Source organism: Branchiostoma lanceolatum, chromosome 10 (genome assembly GCF_035083965.1).
Source record: "Branchiostoma lanceolatum isolate klBraLanc5 chromosome 10, klBraLanc5.hap2, whole genome shotgun sequence".
NCBI lineage: Eukaryota > Metazoa > Chordata > Leptocardii > Amphioxiformes > Branchiostomatidae > Branchiostoma > Branchiostoma lanceolatum.
This window is the reverse complement of record NC_089731.1, coordinates 12,335,132-12,354,770: the sequence shown is the minus strand read 5'-3', so window position 1 is coordinate 12,354,770 and position 19,639 is coordinate 12,335,132. Positions and strand designations below refer to the sequence as shown.

The following is a 19,639-nucleotide window of genomic DNA, read 5'->3' as shown; positions in this document are numbered from 1 at the left end:
GACCTGGTATTACCAATAACTTCGCAGAACTATGATGCTTTCTGGACAAGATAGAGAACTAGGCAGCAGGTTGAAAGAGCGACGTATTTTAATTCAACAGAATACCTCCCATGTAGATCAAAACAGGTGATACGAACACCATTTGTGTATGTTACCTTTGAAAAAGTAATGGCTGTAATCTGTGTCAATATAAAGCTTTACCTGTTTGGATAAGAGCGTTATTTTCACTTGTCTCCATTGAACCTTTGGGCGTTCAAAAGACTTTAAATGTTCCAACTCTTGTACTAATACCATTTCTCGAAATAAAGTTGGTACATATGTACGTAACATATGTATAAGTCAAGCTTGCCATTTTACTATATAGCCTTCTCTGTTTATATTCGTTTGGTTGGTTATGACCTCATATGACCTCACTACGAGATAAATATCAACGCACTCTGTAGTCCCAGAAAAAGCAAAGTCTCGTCGGAAGATAGGTGTCGGGCCTTGAAAAATACACAAGTAAATTCATAGTGCTTTATAATTTACTTTGTTATGATGCCTAAGGGACACAAATTAGTATCAAAACAGAACATAAGCGAGGCAGTGTCCCGGATGTTGCCCCGATGATGGGTGACAGGGAGAAACCACTTTACGATGGGGGTATCGTGTTTCGAAGCATATCATAACGGACTGTTTGGAATTCATGATACATTGAATCCATCAATCATATAGAAAGATAGCTTCAGAGTCATGCTATCATGAAGGATTCCGTCTGCCGTCACAGAGAGCAAAGAGTTATCGACGCCCTATTGATCCCTATTGTCTGTCAGCCATGATGACGAAACTTGAAACCCGGTTCCTTTCACTATCTGTGTTACGTAAGTCAGTAACGCCTAGGGGTGGGCCCTAAACATGTAAGTTTTTGAGGTCAAACACAAGATTTTCACATATTCTACCACCCTCAAGAGATGAAGGACAACTGTGACGTGTAGCACACAATCGTCGTCATGTGGGCCCTGCCACTGTTGTTGTTACTCCGGTGTGGGACAGGTGTGATCGGGCAAGACTATCCGGCAGGTGAGTGGCCGCCATCTTTGTTCTGACATTACAACGTCACGGGGAACCACGACGATACATAATGATCTAGTTCTCCGGGGTTACAGCAGGTCTTAACGCAAAAAATTAATATCGGTTAGACCCAGAATGTCAACATGTGAGTGTATCATTTGCCTGAGACTGCCTATCCTTTCAAACTGCCAAATTATTCACTCAATTTGGGTCATTTTAAATCCATTCGGCCCCCTTGTAAATAAGTATGTAATACAGGCATAACACCACCTTTGTCCCTTGAAAACACGTCTCGCCCAAACAAGCTTATTTGGTTCTAAGAGACGAACAAGTCTTCGCAGCTCTCATGCACCAGAAAATGCAATTCATAAACATGTATTGTCTGTCCGGTTCATTGTTTTTCAAGGTAACATAACACGAAAGGCTGGAATGTTGGCTTCCTTCCAAGGTCGGTTGGCTTGGTGTTATTGTAGTGATACCGATAGAACTAGCGAGGCAGAATGCATGCTGTTAAGTAAATATCAGAGGGAAAGAATTCCCTTGAAAGAAAAAAGATTCTATAATCAATTTAACCTTGTGTCTTCATTGTAACAGATGAGCATATTTTCCATCGTTTATTCGTTTGCTCCTATGTGCGAAGAGAAAAGCTTGTTAATAGTATGTATTTGTAAGAAGACGGTCTGCCTTTAGGATAAGATTAATTTATTCTATTAGTTGTCAATCTCAATTCTTAGCTTAGTATTGTCCGTTTCCGCCACCTATCTAATGAATTGCTTTACCCCCAGTTAATGGGTACACCGTTCGTCAGGGAGACTGCCCTGGGAACGACATCTGGTCCATATATGGAGACGGCGTCACCCTGGAAACCTGCGCAGAACACTGCTCTAATCACCGCGACTGCGTCTCCTTCATGTTTTATGACAACAGAGTGTGTTACCCGAAGACTCAGACATGCGCAGAAACGGACAAGAGCAACCCGCGAAATGTGTTCTACGACAAAAGTACCAGTATCCTTAATACAGGTTTGTACTCTATATGTATATATTCATATGCCTGAAACAGAATGTATTGATACTTCATTATTGAAACGCAAATTTGCTAATTAGAACTCCATACACATATGCTACTGTGTACAAATAGGTCAATATATAAAAAAATTGTAATGTGTAAATGATACGTTGTACTCAACATTTTGATTTACTAATATTTATTCATATACGTATATGTTTACTATTAGGCTAATTCATTTGTATCCACTTGACTGTGTGTATGCATAGATGTGGTAAGCCTTACGAAAGTCGATATACTTTTGTTGTATCAATGAAGATTTCCATTTCTACGTTCTTTTTAGCTGACGCAGTGGGTTTGTGGCCATTAAACTCACAGTACGGCTCGTCAGACGCAACAGGAAACGGAAATGGCGGGGTAGCAAGTGGGACCCAGTTAGCAACAGGTCCCAACGGAGACGCCAACGGTGCTTTCCTGTTTTCCGGGAGGTCAAGTTCGTACATCGACATCCCCAACAATGGCAGGCTTGATGTGCAGTCCTCCTACACCATACTGGCACACATATACCCTACCGGTGAGGCTGGACCCATCGTCAACTACGTCGGGAACAACAATGGGTGGGCGGTACATCTTTGGCAGACGCCTTCAAGGACCCTCTTCATGAGGTAAGTTCAGTCATTCCTGGTATCCATCCTATTTATTGTGCTCGGCCATTGGTCAGCAGGGATGACATCATCACCCCACAATGCTAAGTGTATATGCCCCATTCATTCACTTGCGCCATGGTCCTCCGACCACATCTGAAGCCTGAAGCTACCCTCCCACCCGACCCACGTTTCTGCTTGGATTAGGAGAGGGCGCCCGCTTGATGGCGGTCGCTTCAGCGCATAGGGACTTCAGGTTTCAGGCGACGATTTCCGCATCACTCATACCGGAGAACCGATGGCTGAGCATAGTAAAATCATACTATTCTAACTCGAGTCTACCTATATTCGACAGGGATGCAATCAGAGTAGCGAACCAGAGCTAGAATAGGTAAAAGCTAAAGGCAGTCCTATAGCCTTTCTGAGGCAGTAGGGGCAATGGGTTATTGTCCACTGTGTCTAGACTCTAGTGCGCGGCATTGGAAAGTGGAATCCAACCTTCTCCTTCCACCGCCCTTTACCTCCCCAACAGATGTCAGGTACTCACCCATAATAGACCTTTCTCACGCGGCGGACATGATAGAATGAAAACGAGGCCCTTGTGGCAAACAATAGACCGATCCTAACTGTCAATCACAATTAGCAGTTTAGCCAATGATTGCCTGATGATTAGAGAATCGACCAATGAGGAAGTGGCTGCTAGACCGTCAAATATTTGCATTTCTATGTTTTTATTTTGCATTTCTACGTTTTGACGGAGGAGGGCGGGGACGATGGGATCGGTCAATAAAGCTCTAAATTACTACATCTTTTTTGTGCATTACATTAGTTATAATATTGATACCTGGACGTCATATTTTAAAACTTAATGTGATTTTGGAGGGAAACTAAATCTGTACATTATTTTTGCTTCTTTGCCTCATTGGCCTCGTCTTCATTCTATCATGTCCGCCGCGTGAGAAAGGTGTATAGGATACATGTAGTAAGTCTACACACCAAACACATGTACAGAGCATCTACTTTTAAATCGAGTTGTAACGGTCACGACATTCCACCAATGAAATGACTGCGCACAATGAAGTTATCATTTTTGTCATTCAATCACCCAGCTCCCCATTATGATTATCCTCATCACTAGTAGTAACTGCCAATCAATTAGACGTAAGAAACTCCTCCAATGATTGCGAAATCCCATTGTCATCCTATACTACTACACCATATGGTATAAGATAGACTACTACACAATATTGTATTACTATTAGATAGATTGGTTAGCCTAATAGAATGTTATCTATGTACCAGTGAATGCCATACTTTGTACCTTGTACAGTTGTTGTGTAATAAAGTTATTATTCAACAAAATCACTCAAGAATATATTATACTGACGAAGCGGTTCTCACATTGAAATTGGTACATACCATCCTATCTGTTATATTTAGTCGGGGGGGGGGAGGTTTGCGCTTGGGAAACGAATCATATTACAACGCTTTCATTTATCTGTTGTTATTGTGTAGATAAGTATATTACTGTGTTATTATATTCCTGTTTTGTATGATGACACGTTAATACAAGTTTTATTAACTTGAGTACGTTGCCATCGTGTCTGTATCTGTTGTTTATGTTGTTCAATAAAAAAAGTCATTGTCTGTTGTCTGTTGTAGGACGATCGGGAGAGATGGACATTTTTCATCCGGCGTCGGTGCGGATGTACTGCGACCGAGCGATTGGAACTACGTGGGCGGAACCTACGACAGTAACACGGGAATGTCGTCCATCTGGAACGACGGTGAGATGGTCAGCCAGAAGCAGATCGGGGTGTCAACAGTCGCAACTCAGTACCCTATCCGGGTGGCGGTGAGGGACGGAGACGGGCGGTACTTCGCAGGTCGTATAGCCTGCATCCAACTGTACGACTACGCCATGAGTCAAGAACAGATTGTCGCAGCGCGGGATAGGTGTGTCGGCAATGCCAATGGAGGTCCGGGTAACACCATTCCTCCTGACGATACAGGTAAGAACACATGGTATATCCTTACTTTGTAATAGCAGTATAGCAAGCCCTAACGTAACATTACCTAATTACGTGCAGGAGGAATTAACGTCCAGATTGGGTAATGTCCACATGTCGAGGTGTATTATGCCAAAGCCTGTTCTCATGAGCAATAAAGAACGTCATAAGTATGATCCTTAGCCATCTCTCTCTTTTATACAAAACATTGAAAAAGGTTTTCGTCCAGCGACAAAACAGAATAAACTCTTGAACCAGTAACAGCAAGTTGCACGGAAGCGCCACGCATAACGTATTTCATATGTGATTCGACACCGCGTACTTCATCATGTTTTTGGAACTTGCACGATAGCTAGTATCTTTTAAACGTAGCTGACGTTAAACCTTTCTTTGATATTCAGACTATCCATGGTGATTCGAGGTTTGAAACTCTTACCAGTTTTAGGAAGGTTTGATACAACCTAGCGACCCCCGCACCGGAGGCTAATTTTTGCACGGCAAAGCATAATTGCCATGCGTTTACCACGTGAACGCCACGTGCCGCGCATGTCGGGGAAATTTACAGATAAACGCTGTTTTCTTCCATCGCGTCAAGCAAGTGGCGGGACAGACATAGTGATTTTACTATCATTTGTCTGTAGACTACTTTGGACAGTTACTGTGCATTTTTTTTCTGGTCTATGTTCTTCAAGCATGGCGCTAGAAGGGAAAATATGAAGTGGACGATAATGGGTTACCCTAGTAGAATTCTTCGTCATATGCCTCAGTATAAATACTTGCTCGCACGGCGTTAAATAGGCGGATAAAAACTTACAGACCATGCATTTGCTTTTTAGAAGAGCTGATATTTCTGACCATGGGTTTAAAATTTGGCTCTGTCCGCGCGGATTTAAGATAAATACGTTTTGAATAAATCGGACGTTAATTGGTTATGTTACGTTATATACAACATGTCGAACGATACACTGCAATTAATGCTATCAATATGTTCTTGTATCCATGTTATCAATATGTTCTATCATCAGGCTGTGATTATAGGCTATTGAACCTTTACTCCCATATAGCCTATGTCTCCCCTTGACCTATTTTGTTACAATGCAATTTAGAAACTTGAAATGACAGGTTACACGTGAGGAAGAATGTACATCTATTTTGTCTTTTCGTCTGCACAAAATAGTCATATGTCCGGAAGCAGTTTCTTTGTACATTATTAAATCTATAATTGCAAACATGTCTAGTCTAGAAGACCGAATGAAAAGCAAATTTACATTTTGTCGAATCATACACTAATTGCTATGATCATATTCCATAGACGTTTCGGGTCTAAGTGGCGGCGCCATTGCTGGAATCGTCATCGGTGTGCTGGTCGGTGTCGGCCTGTTGGTGGCGAGGATCCACCACTGCAGCACGGCCAGCTCACAACCCACGCCTGCCAACCGGGCCAACCCGACCCCACAGGCAGTCGGGACGAACAACACCGTGGTACACAGCCCGACCGTGGTGTCACAAAACCCCTCATATAACCCTTACCCCCCTCCCCCACAGTACGCTCCCCCTCCTGCTTACAACATTGCCCTGAATATGCCTACCCAGCCCCCGCCCCACTCATCCCTCGATCCGGCGTATGCCCCGCCCCCCGAACCTTTCAAATATGGAGTGACGTAGCACGGCCAACTGAAGTTTGGGCCTTTAAAACCAATGGTTTATCCTGAGCTTTGATTATGAAACCTATCTGCTCTTACATTTTTACCAATACGCAGAAGCGAGGAGAAGTCGAATCCATTGAGTTTATAATTCTTGTACTAATTTGACAATGTATAGATATATCTGTATACTATTCTTTCGCTGTGACCTGTACTTAACCCAGTGAGTATTTGGCACCTTACAGAAAGATATTAAATGAATATACATATATAAATGAGTACAACTATTTTCCAACAAAGCTTTTGGTGTTGTTTTTGCGTCCATATCTTTACCAGATAAACGCCATAGAAAATGGCACATGGGAGTTATATTATTTCCGTTTCATCAGGGACTTTGAATGACAATTTTAGATGCAGGTACAGAGCTTATGAATCTAAGCTAGAAGCTTCCAGCCTAGAAGTACAAAGCAACACGTTTTCAAACGGGACACGTTACTGTGATCCAGGTTGAATAGTTTGACTTGGACGCCTCGTATCTGCTTGATCCAGCAACCACAGGAAATACGAGTACATGGATCGAATCACAGTCCAAGGTGAACAGAACAGGAAGTGCCGCAACTTGTCGAGAAGTAACGGTGTCTATAGAGACACGTGATGACATTTATATACGCATGCTCAGTATTCGTTTTAGTTGACGGATAGCTTGGCTTCCCATGCAGCGACGAACCAACGTGTTGATTTGATATTTAGCACTTGAGACAATTTTGACTATTAAAAAAACGAAGGGAAGAGTCACTCAACGCTGCAACCACTCGACGCTAAGATGGCCCAGCTGCTGTTTGTGCTCGTGCTGGCGACAATTTTCAACAGCTCCATCCAACAAGGTATGTGTAATGTACATTGTCATAAAACCCCCAGTGCCAAAAAGGCATACTGAAACATGTTTTCTTTGTGTTTTTGTTTTAAACTTTCACGGTACTTTGAGAAAGTGTTTTGAAAAGAAGAAATGAGACGCGGTCGATGCTGTATAGCAGCTTGGAATGAACATGGCACGAGTAATTTTTCTGCTTGTGCTGGCGACCCGAATCAACAATTCCGTTCAACAAGGTAAGTGATGTGCGTATAACACAAAAACTGGTTTGAAGTACAAGGTCGTCAGCTACAAGGTTAACGTGACGCAACTGTTATTGCAGTGTTTATTTGGACTTCATGAGAAGCTGTTTCAAAGAACAATGTCCCTGAATGTGGTATGATTTTATAATTACCAAAAGCGTTGCAAGTTTGTAAAAATCTAGTATAGCCCAAGACGCAATGCTAACATAAACTGTTTCTAAGAGGTGCCTCAGTTTCTATAATACGTTCCTTTAACAGAGGCTCAGTACCATATGTTAAGTGAGCTTTGGCTCCATAAAAGTACCGAACCCCGCGGTTTCCTTCTTCTCAATTCATTGAAACAACCATTGCAAAAAAACAGACCATGTGTCGTATTGAGGTGCAAGTCAACACCATTTGTAGATCGTTAGATTCACAAACAGAACTCGCAATGTTTCACAGTGTTTCACTAAGGAATTTTTAAACCTTGGTTTCGCAAAGTTTGGAAATGAAATAGAGCAAACAACCAGAAACGTCAAGTATGACACTAGTGTCATAATTGTGCATGTGTGAAATAGAAGCATATCTGTAGAAGTCGTTTTAGTTTGTTATTTTGTCTCTAGCATATAGCTCATAAGAATGTCTCACATAAAGTCATAGACATGAAATAACTTGTTATTCCTATTATCGACTATCTTGCTCACAGTCACTGACGAAAAGTAATGGATGCTACATGAAACGTCTGACCGTTTCCAAAATCATATCCAGTTGCTTGAGTAACTACTTTTGGTGTATCTTATTACCTGGATGTCTAACCTTCATCAACGTATGACTTGTTATTGTTACCATTTCAGGTTGTCACAGTGTCCGTATTTCTGGGTCATCTTTGGGTCATTCCGAAAGAATGACAGCCTACACCATGACTGGACAGCTTCGCTATGGTCGGCCGGTATACACATCATCACGTGATGGCTATCTGTTCTACCACCAATTGGATGATAGGTGGTATGTTGGTCCTTATTTGGGGAATAACACAGTATGGATGTACGTGGACGACAACAGCATCAACGCGGAAGACATCTCTGAGACCTGGTATCTCGTCGACGGCGGCTATTTTCTGCCAAACAGTCGCGTGAGAGTCACATGCGTCAGTAAGTGATAACGTTACATTTTCTACAGAAATCTTCCGGCTAACGGCTACAATGACTGAGCAAACAAATAGAAGTAGCTACAGAAGTAGTATAGAGAGTCAGACAACGGATACTTAAGTGTGTTACTTTGATAAGTACTTTATAAAAACATGTAACAATACTCGACAAACTAACAAAAACGTGTTGATATTATTTTTGCCATAGTCGTAGAAGGCTGCCAGAAAGTCCGTATTTCTGGGTCGTCTTCGGACCAGATCGACCGAATGACAACCTACACCATGACGGGGCAGCTTTTCAATGACCGGCCGGTGTATCAATCGTCAAGTGGGGACTTCCTCTACTACTACAACCAAAGGAAGGCACAGTGGCATGTTGATCCTAGTTTGGGGAATGATGTTAAGGCAATGTACCTGCCAAACGACACGAGTATCTACGCAGACGGGACGTCCGGGACCTGGTTCTTATTCGACGGCGCCGATTTCCTGCAAAACAGTCTTGTGAGAGTTCGCTGTGTTGGTAATTATTTCGTTTTCTGCACATTTTTTGTCGCGATCGACAATGTCATACGGACCCTCTGCAACATTTGCAATGAGTAACGACGTTTAACTACATCAAGTATGACTGAAACAAAGAAAGGAAAAGCTACGTTTCCTGGACAGAAAAAAAACGAGTTAAAAAAAAACAACGCTTACAACACGAGAAGGTTATATCCTGAGCCTGCGATTTGAAGAAATTTGGATTTTGATAAGCTCATAGTGGCTGACAGTCCGTCTGTATTTTCTTTAAAGTCACTGTTTCGATAGTCTTTCTACTGTACCAGGGGACAATCTTAAAGTTTGTGTATTTGCTTTCTTCATATAATAAATAAATAGATAATCAAAAGTAAAACGACGTATCACTTATCCCAAACTACATTCTCTCAATTCTTTACGTCAGATCCAGGTGCTGTAGTGGACGGGCAATGGTCAAACTGGGGCAACTGGGACACGTGCAATACTTACTGTACCTGTGGTGACGACGCCTGCGCGACGAACACAGTCCATCGTAACCGCTTATGTATCACTCCACCTCCATAGAACGCTGGCTCCAACTGTACAGGGGACTCCTTCCAAGAGCGACCGTGCGCCTGCCTTGGTGAGAAAATTATTATAGAATTGTGTGATAGTGTAGCTTTTATTACTTCCATGAAGAATGCTATACATTCGGAGGCGATTTATGTTACCGTGCTACTATGAGTATACCTCCGTGGAAATTGTTTTCGGCCTGTTTGTTTGTCTTGGTGTGTGTTCAAGTTTGTTTCCCCGGACCGATGTCACGCAAAATAATTACCACCTGTCAAATCATTGTCCTAACACTGCAGGGAGGTTTCTAGCATACCTGAGTGGGGACAAATGCTTCACACTCGTGGGGCGTGGTAATTTTCAAACAGAAGTCTAAGTGGATTTTGGGAGGACGGGTCGCGCTGTGGAGGCTAACCCTAACCCAAACCCCAACCCTAACCCCAACCCTAACCCCAAATCCAACCCAAACCCCAACACAAACCCAAACCCTAACCCTAACCCCAACCCCAACCCCAACCCCAACCCTAACCCCAACTCCAACCCTAACCCAAACCCTAACCCTAACCCTAACCCTAACCCTAACCCCAACCCCAACCCTAACCCAAACTCCAACCCTAACCCAAACCCTAACCCTAACCCTAACCCTAACCCCAACCCCAACCCTAACCCAAACTCCAACCCCAACCCAAACCCTAACCCTAACCCTAACCCCAACCCCAACCCCAACCCCAACCCTAACCCCAACCCTAACCCTAAACTCTAACTCTGACCCTGTCCCTAAATCTGATAGATAGTTCTTTTCTATCACGGCAGATATTGACGAATGTGCCAAGGGCGGCGTTTGCGTGAACGGCAGATGTGCAAACACCATCGGGAGCTACAACTGTACCTGTAACAATGGTTATAGGAAGCTTGCAAATATGGGATATCGATGACGTAGCACGTTCGACTGAAGTTTGGGCTTTTATACCCACCGTAAAGTAATCGCTCTCTTTTGGAGCTGATAGGTCCTGGGCACACTGCCAAGATTGAGACGAACGATGAAAGTCAATCCTTTCGCCCAATCGGCAGTTACGTGACGTCATACTGGCATAATCGGCTAATTTTTGGGAAATATCCGTCTCAAACAATTATCTGCCTTGTTGTCTGCCTATACTATTATCTTTATAATATTGTTTATTTGGAAAAGCACGGATTGTAATGCTCATGCTCAACATGCACTAGTTTTACTGATGGCTATATGCATATTCTTATTACTTGCTCACCTTGCACAAAGATGTTACATGTATACATAAAAGCACATTTTTTAAAGAAAGAGTTTGAACTTTGCATCCAGTATCTTCAATAGCTAAGTAAGTGACATAGAAAATAACATATGTCATTCAAGTATAACTTCATAATGCACTAGAAGGATGATTTTGAATTCACAGCTAATGTTGGTGCATAATGGTGTCCAGAATCTACCAGACTTTAAAGAGATGTATAAGACATGGCTCGTCCTGAAGCCTGAAGATTGAGATATTAGTTTGCTAATCAGGACCACAATCACAGTATGATAATAGATAAAGGTGTGGGGCTTATACATGTGGCTAGACCAGCCTAGAAGTACCGAACAATACAACTTTTAAGTTGGCTATTAACTTTAGTTTTTTTTAAACTACAGACCTCGTCGTATCTGCCAGATTCAGCTAAAACAAAATTAAAATCAGATTTCGTACTTGCAATAATGTATATGGATCGAGATAAATTGAACAGGAAGTGTCTCAACATATAATAGGGTAGCAACAGTCAATAGTAACACTACGTAGTGTTGACACACACGTGCGCACTGGCTGTTGCTGTGTAAGTTAGTTTGGCTTTAACGTTGCCCTACGCAGACACGGTTGATCTTCTAAGTTAGCTAGAACTTTGACACACACGTTAAAAGGCGAAGGAAACAGTAGACCGACGTTGGAATCACTGGGCGTTAACATGGCTCAGTTGCTGTTTGTGCTTGTTCTGGCGGCCATGTTTAACAGTTCCTTCCAACAAGGTATGTGGAATGTACATATTATAAAGGAGAATTGCATGCAAGAGAAGACGATCAGACATGTTTGCTTGGTGTTGATATTTTTAACGTTAACTGGTATTTGATAAAAGGAAGAGGTCTACAGACAGAACGGTCGACGCTGCAACAGTTGGACAACAAAATAGCACAGATCAATTACTATTTCTGCTTGTTCTGCGACCATTTTGGACAAATCCGTACAGCAAGGTATTTGGAATGCGTATGTCATCGAACCTGAAGTGTGGTTAGTACACACGGTCGTCAATTCGATAATGACGCGCTGTATGCATTATAGCAGTGTTTATATGGAGTTCATGAGAAACTATTTCAAAACAACAATGTTCAAGAATGTGGTTTATCATCATTCTATCACTACAAAAATGACTACCATTTTTGGTTTTGTACCTCCCTTTCAATACATTGTTGTCACCTATTTGTTATTGACCAACCTGGTCAACAGGAGCATTAGTTGACTGAAGATATACGGCCCCTACCTAATAAAATTTGTCACCTCTTGAACACTGTCGGGCAGCCTTGAATACTAGCATTAATCATTGTAAACGAGCTGGCAGTGGTGACACACACTGTTGTGCTGTGCAAAGTCATATACGTACTACACTCTTCACCATACTTTTACATTCTTAAGCAAACTACTACCTTGAATTGGCGTATTTTTGTGTTTCGCAAAGCCTCAAAACAAAATTGAGCAAACGACCATAAACGTCAATTATGACATGCTGAGTTAGTAACCACCTGTAATAGTGGTTACAGAAAGAACCCAAGAACACAAAAGTGTGAAGAAACACAGAACGCTGAGGGTGAGTTCACTCCGCTTACCACTAATCATTAATGTACAGTTCTTTCGTTGTACATGTATCATTAGTCACATCTACCATCGTAGTAAAAGAAAGAAAAAAAATAATGGAGAACCATAGCCGCTTTTGATGATATAATGTTAATGAATTAAACTTCATGACAATATCCGTTCAACTACTGAGCTGTAAGGCCCAGCAACAGTACTTAGAGAGAAGCTGTTGGGTCGGAATGGTTAAAGTTTTGGCCTGATTTGGATTCAGATGATTGAAGATTTTGTCAGAAGCTTTAAGAATTGTAACATGCTTTGAGAAACGGGTACTTGCTACAAGTTTGCTTAAATCTGCTTGTGATTTACTTTCCCCTAAGGGCTGTCTACAAGAGCCATTGTTGCTATTTCATCCGGAGTCATCATTCCTTCTGTTCTGTTGATCATCGGTTCTTACTACTGCAATATCTGTAAGAGAGACGGATCTGTCGCAACTGTTGCAGCTGCACCGACATACGCCTCGCCACCGCCGTACGCTCGCAAAATTTAACATTCCAGCAGCACTAAAAAATGACGTCGCTTGCGAAATGTATGCTTAGTGTCTATTAAGATGTATGCTTAGTGTCTATTTAGTGTCTATTGATGTAATGTGATGTGATGTAATGATGTAACTGACATGTTCTATTTGCTATATCGCTGAATTTATGATCTTATTATCAGTTTGTTATCCATATTTACATGTAACACAGATAAACAGATAATAAGATGATAAGATAAGCTATATAGCAGATAGAACATGTCATTTACATCATTTCCATTTCATCAAAGACCTCATATTTCGGCAGTAATGTTAACCTTTACGCATTATAAATGTTTCTCATTGATTATACAAATAAGGTTTGTGTAGATTATTTCAACTACCAACCAATAAACAGAAGAGTTCAGAAGTATGAAAGTATTACAAAGAAGGTTAACATTTCCTCATAAACCGTGCAAATGAGGTCCTGGTTTGATTGATTCATGTTCACGTTCGGTTAATTTCAACATCGCAATCATGGATTTAAGTTGCAACAAAACTTGAGTACTAAAGTCATGGACGAAAATAAAGATTTACAACATACAACGTTGTTTCCCACATTTTTGTTTTTCAGAGGAAACCGTGATGGATAAGATCCTAGCAGCCAACAGAGGTAAGTCTTTGATTTTAAGATTAAGTCACATGAACGAAATGCTTTATAATGTTGTACACTGATTGTCTGGCAACCTTTGCGGACCAGTGCAGAGAAATCTCCAGTGGTAGACTAGTTGGATTTGGAAAGTATCATGCAGATCAAAAATGATTAGAAATTTCTTCAACATTTTTCTTTAATTTTTCTTGATCAATTCTTTAGAAATCAAAACATGCTGTGGAATGTTAAAAGGTCAATGTCCTTGACTTTTGTAAAACAAACGTTGCTTTTCTTTCTTCAGAAATGAACTTGTTTGAAGGTGACATCTTGCAGACTGTGGTAAGTGCATCGCTATATTCAAGACGTTAAGATATTAAGACTAACTAGATAAGCGATCTTCACTTGATGTTTGTTTCTATCAGTCAGTCCTGCATCTTTACCTTAGCGGCTAATATCCGGCTAATATATTTTTCCTCTGTTCTTATAAAGACTTCTAGGAACGGAATCCGTGATGTCTCTAAGCTCTGGGTGACCAGGGTTATCCCTTACAAGTTCAAGGCTGGAGACTACGGTAAGACCTTTCAGACTTACTTAAAGTAAACAAGATAAACTGTTCATTTCAAGTACATCTTGCGACAATGGCATCATGCTTTGTTGTAGCCCTGCAAGTTACATAATAGGTACAGAAAAGGCGCTTTTGTGAGAACGTCTGACTACAATCTGATCATACCGTTGTTCTGATAATCCCATTTGGTAAAAGGCACAGGATGCAGGTATATTCATGGTCTCCAGTGAGTAGTAGCTCTGTGCCTCTTCTTTTTTTCTTTTTCTTGGGGCAAAATCATGATATGAACATCTTCATGATGGCCCACACTGAGGACGGATTTTTCTTCTCCAAATATTTTGAGATCTCATGTTTTGCTCAGGGAGTTCGGAACAGAATATCATACAACAGGCCATGTATGAGTTTGCGGCCCGCACTTGTATCTCCTTCGTCCCGAGGACTACCGAGACAGACTACCTCTACATCATGAAGGGATCAGGGTAAGAATTCATCTATGTCTCTCCACCTAGTGAGTTTACCCGTACGTTCTATTGTGATATACAAATAACAATGCTTTGTTATATTTATTATTCATAAGGTCACATACAAAGCAGGTCAACTTTGAGCTGATATTAGTGGATTCACTTCAACTTTGTATTGCAGGTCGTGAGTTTGTGTACCATATAATTCTGCTACTTGCTGGAGGTTCGTTTTGCACCGGTCATGATCACAGTGTATCTAATATACACAGTGTATCTAATATAGACAATAATCTATACTTTTATATTGTTTTTCAAAATTCTGTTCCAGATGCTGGTCTTTCGTGGGTGTGAACGGCGGTCGACAGGACCTGTCCCTCGGTAACGGCTGTGTCGACAAGGGCATCGCCATCCACGAGCTCATGCACGCCGCCGGCTTTCGGCACGAACAGTCCCGCTACGATCGGGACGACTGGGTCATCATCCAGTGGGAGAACATTCAGGAAGGTGAGTCATCGTTAACGTCAGGAAACTGCATTTCTTAACACTTCGTCTAATCTTTGTCGCCCTACTTGTAGTGAAGTAAATATAACTCATCTGTCTTTCCCGTATGAAAGTTTTTATTCGTTAGTGTCACTTTCCAAAGTACCATATGCCGTACCGTAATGTACGAGGTTGAGTCAATAAGTAGAGCACTTTGTTTAATAACAAGCTCATTCTTGTCATTGAATGAGTTGGAATTTGGCCCAAAGGTAGTCACATATCTTCTTGAGATTGAAATACTTGGGCGTTTGTCAGAAGATTAGTCCCTCTAGATCTGATCCACTTAAACTGGATGTAGGAATCTGAAATCACGCGCACGCCTGATTGATAATAAATGTCTATATAGGTTCACTCTTATGTTCCAACAGTTCCTCTTTCAAAGCTGAGGATGGAGTAAGGTGTGATTTTAGAGCCAGACTAATCTATAGCCGAATAAGTGATGTGTTAATAAAAAAATTGATGAAAAAATGAGCTTGTTATAGCAAGGAGGTTAAAATAGGACAAACTTATTGGTTCACCCCGCTATTGACATTGGACAGGTAAGGAGAACAACTTCTACAGGTACTCGGAGGTTGATGTTTCGGCGTTGGGTACGAATTATGACTACGGTTCCATCATGCACTACGACGCCATGGCCTTCAGCTCCAACGGGAGTCCCACCATCGTGGCCAGGGTAGGGACGCCATCTTTGGGTCAAATGACGGGCTTCAGCGATACCGACGTGGTGAAGCTGCGCAAGTTGTACAGCTGCCGTGAGTAGAGATGTTTTGAAAGTGGAATTTCAAGTCCAGGTTACACATATCCGAACATGGCTCCCGAACACTAGCCGACCCAGGTCGGCGGTAGTCTTTGGCGCCGAACATGTCCCAACCAACTCCATGTTCGGTTATGTGTCACCCGGTGTAGTGGGCCAGAATATATCCCTGCCCAGATTATACCCGGGTATATTCTGGGCTAGGCCCAGGTATAATCCAGGCAATATACCCAGGTATAATCTGGCCTAGCCCTGAATAATCTGGCCTAGGCCAGACTATACCCGGGTATAGCCTGGCCTAGCCCAGAACATACCCGGGTATATTGTAAGCTAGCCCAGACTACACTCCCTCCCCAACAGATTAAGGTGTAAAGGACAGTTGAAACAGCTTAGATGTACTTTTTGATTGGATTTCGAGGTCTGCAATTAACCAACACGGCTCTTTTCAAATAAGAGATTTCTTTATTGATACCTAATTAATATATCATACATGCCCCGACGACCAGTGTTGTTATGAAAGGGACGTTACCCTTACTTTGCCTTTGACTTCCGCATGCTTCGGTGTACTCCGCAGGCTCTCTCACACTCCATGGTGCCCGGATTCACTCTTCACTACAGACACGGGAAGACTATACATTTTTTTTTCAAATAATGTGATATCTGGGCTTATTACACTCGCGTCTGAGTAAGTCATAACTCGTCTGACCTTGTGATTGCCCCTGAACTTTGAACTGAATTCATGCACATGCATAGTAGTAAAATGGTATAACACGCGCCTCTTCTCTAAAACAATGCCATGAGCCCTGGTACATTTGACATCTGCCATATTATGTGTTTTAGGGGTTTCATGCAGGGATGATACTTTGTTATAATGTTCCTTGCATCTTTGCTTTGTTTACCGCTACGCTCAACACAACTGAGTGTTGCCATGGAGATCATCATGGTATTGCATCATATTACAGTTGGGTGGATGCAACCAAATATTTGGAGGGATGACCAAGGGGATTATTGTAACAATCATTTCGATGCATCTATGAGCAGCGCATTTCTCTTGATTATTTTATAATCTTATGCGCAGGCTTTAGTTCAGAAATAGAGATTCATTTGTCAAATCAATATCGATAAGGACTCTTCCATGAACCTGGAACGTGCCACATTGATAATGAAAAGGTAGATACATATTTATATCCACTATCACTTTCTTCATTCAAGCACCAATAAGCTGTTCCAAGTTTACCTTCATGCAAAACGAGTTACCCGAATGTACATTTTGGGGCTAAATAGTCATTCCCCTGGTATTAAATCCTATAGTGTATTTTGGGGGTATTTGGGCTAGCTCAGATTATACCCCCGGGTATATTCTGGCCTAGCCCAGATCCTACCCCCGGGGTATGCTTTGGCCCAGGGGGGTATAATCTGGCCTATAGGCCAGAATATACCCCGGGGTATAATCTGGGCTAGGCCAGAATATACATGTACCCGGGTATATTCTGGGCGGGAGTATACTCTAGCCTGCTACACTGGGCTTAAGAGACAGAGTCTTCAAAAGAGACAGGCGAACATACCCAGAGGAAGAGGAGATTACCTTTTCTTTCCTTTTTTTGCTCTTTGCCAAGGACGTCAATTCTCACTCTGACTTCTGACGTCAATCGTCAGCGAAAAGACTTCAATCCTGTACATGTAATAAGAGTTCTTGGCTTGGAATGTATACTTTATATCATTTGGAGGTATGAGCGTTTTTTAAGTTTCTTTTTTCTGTCTATCCTTTGTCTATCTTTCTGACCAGACATGCCTGTAGGCTGGAGTGATTGGACCGAGTGGAGCCCGTGTGACGAGACCTGCAAAAAGACCCGTCAGCGCTTCTGCTCTGACACGAACGGCTGTACGGGGCAAAGTGTGGAAACACAAACCTGCCCCGGGCTATGCCAAGGTAGTGTTTATATCCTAAAACTTAAGAATAAAGCAAGAAAGTATGTAACTGAATTCATGAACAACTATAGTTCCAAGATTCCAATTGATGGTAAACATTGCGACTGACGTATTACAAAAGCTCTACATTCATCATGCAGGTATGGTCCTTATTTGCAAACATTATATCAATCGATGGTCTTCTGTACCCAAATAACACAAGCTGTTTAAAGTATTAAAGGCATAGCCTATTTTCTTAACCCTCTATTCAGGATTTGGAGATTATGTTCATTTGTACCTCTGTCTTCTTGCTATATGTATCATTTGTTTCGAACTCTTTTTTGTGCCTTATAAGCCCTCATGGCCTGTGCACATAAAGCGCAAAACACGTATAACAAATAAAGCTTAATTCATTCATTCATTCATTCATCAATTCACTTATTCATAAATTCACATGAATATACATACATACATACAAACAATGCCCTGTATTTGCCATCAGGTTGCCAGATTGTCCGCATTAGTGGGTCGACCTTGTACCAAACTAACCGGATGACAGCCTACGGCATGACGGGAGAGACTCGCGGTGGTCGACCGGTGTACAAGTCCTTAGCTCGTGACTATCTGTACTACTACCAATCCGATGGAAGGTGGCATGTTGGTCCCCGTTTGGGGAGTAATGTTGTAGGACTGTACGTGGACGACACCAGCATCTACGCGGAAGACATCTCTGGGACCTGGTATCTGGCCTTCGGCAATAGTTTTCGGCCAAACAGTCTGATCCAAGTCACTTGCGACTTAGGTAAGTATTGCGTTTTCCACAGAAATATCCTGGTCACCCATTTGTAACCTTCTGTAACTTCAGAACTTAAAACTAACTTAGGTACATCCAAAACACGCGAGTCGTTCAGAAATCCTGAAAGAGAGTATCCGTATGTTTGAGGCTTCCAACTTAGTGTAAACTGGAATCCCCGCCTCCTAAGTCTCTATATCTGACGTCGAATACAGTACATGTATATCCTGAAAACCATTTCTTGAGCTCGCAGGGAAGAAAATGTCGTCGGCCAGGGCGGCTTAGTTACACTTGATTTCCTGACTGAGGGTTTATAACTCTTGGTATACGTCATTTGCTGCTAGTGAGTCCATGTTGATTCGATTATATGAATGACATTTTCGCGCGCATCAATTGCCCCCCCCCCAAAAAAAACAAAAAATCAAGACGTGACGGAACAAAAATGAATAATCTATTGTTCGGTTTACCATAACGTGTGTTAAGTTATTTGTTCAACCTTCCACAACCTTTGGCCACTTAGATTTTTTGAAGGCAACTTTTTTTAACACGTTTTCATCGTTCAACTTGGACTTCCCAGATGATGTCAACCTTGTAACTGAAACAGCATGACCTTTTAGCAAATAAGGAGAAAACACCTCATTGGTTCATTCCTCTTGTTTTCTGAACTCTCTTGAGTGTCATCCATTCAGTAGTATACTTTGTACTTTCTTCCCGTGTGCATTGTTTCGATTGGTTTCTACATCTTCCCGTTTGTCCCTTCCTTGACTTTGTGTATAACATGCCGTCCGCCCACACGGTGTCGTAGGCGCCGGCTTTCATTCATTCATTAATTAATTAATTCATTCATTCATTCACTCTTCTTCATTCTAATATCCTGTTTGTGCCATCAGGTTGCCAGAAAGTCCGTATTTCTGGTTCTACCACGTACCACATTGGCCGGAT

General features: G+C 41.8%; 1 protein-coding gene across 1 annotated transcript; it reads left to right on the top strand.

Annotated features, from left to right (window-relative positions):
• The first annotated feature begins 837 nt into the window (after positions 1–837).
• On the top strand, positions 838–6,624 carry LOC136443457 (uncharacterized). The gene is made up of 5 exons (XM_066440703.1): positions 838–1,059; positions 1,836–2,072; positions 2,402–2,723; positions 4,365–4,714; positions 6,024–6,624. The coding sequence occupies exons 1-5, from the start codon at positions 990–992 to the stop codon at positions 6,374–6,376; spliced, it is 1,332 nt and encodes a 443-aa protein (XP_066296800.1). The 5' UTR covers positions 838–989; the 3' UTR covers positions 6,377–6,624.
• The last annotated feature ends 13,015 nt before the right edge of the window (positions 6,625–19,639 follow it).

What these genes read in the sequence shown, in the direction of transcription:
- LOC136443457 (XM_066440703.1), top strand. Translation starts at nt 990, where the DNA reads ATGTGGGCCCTGCCACTGTTGTTGTTACTCCGGTGTGGGACAGGTGTG. An exon ending in CGGGCAAGACTATCCGGCAG is followed by an intron (nt 1,060 to 1,835) that starts GTGAGTGGCCGC and finishes CTTTACCCCCAG; the next exon opens with TTAATGGGTACACCGTTCGT. An exon ending in CATTCCTCCTGACGATACAG is followed by an intron (nt 4,715 to 6,023) that starts GTAAGAACACAT and finishes CATATTCCATAG; the next exon opens with ACGTTTCGGGTCTAAGTGGC.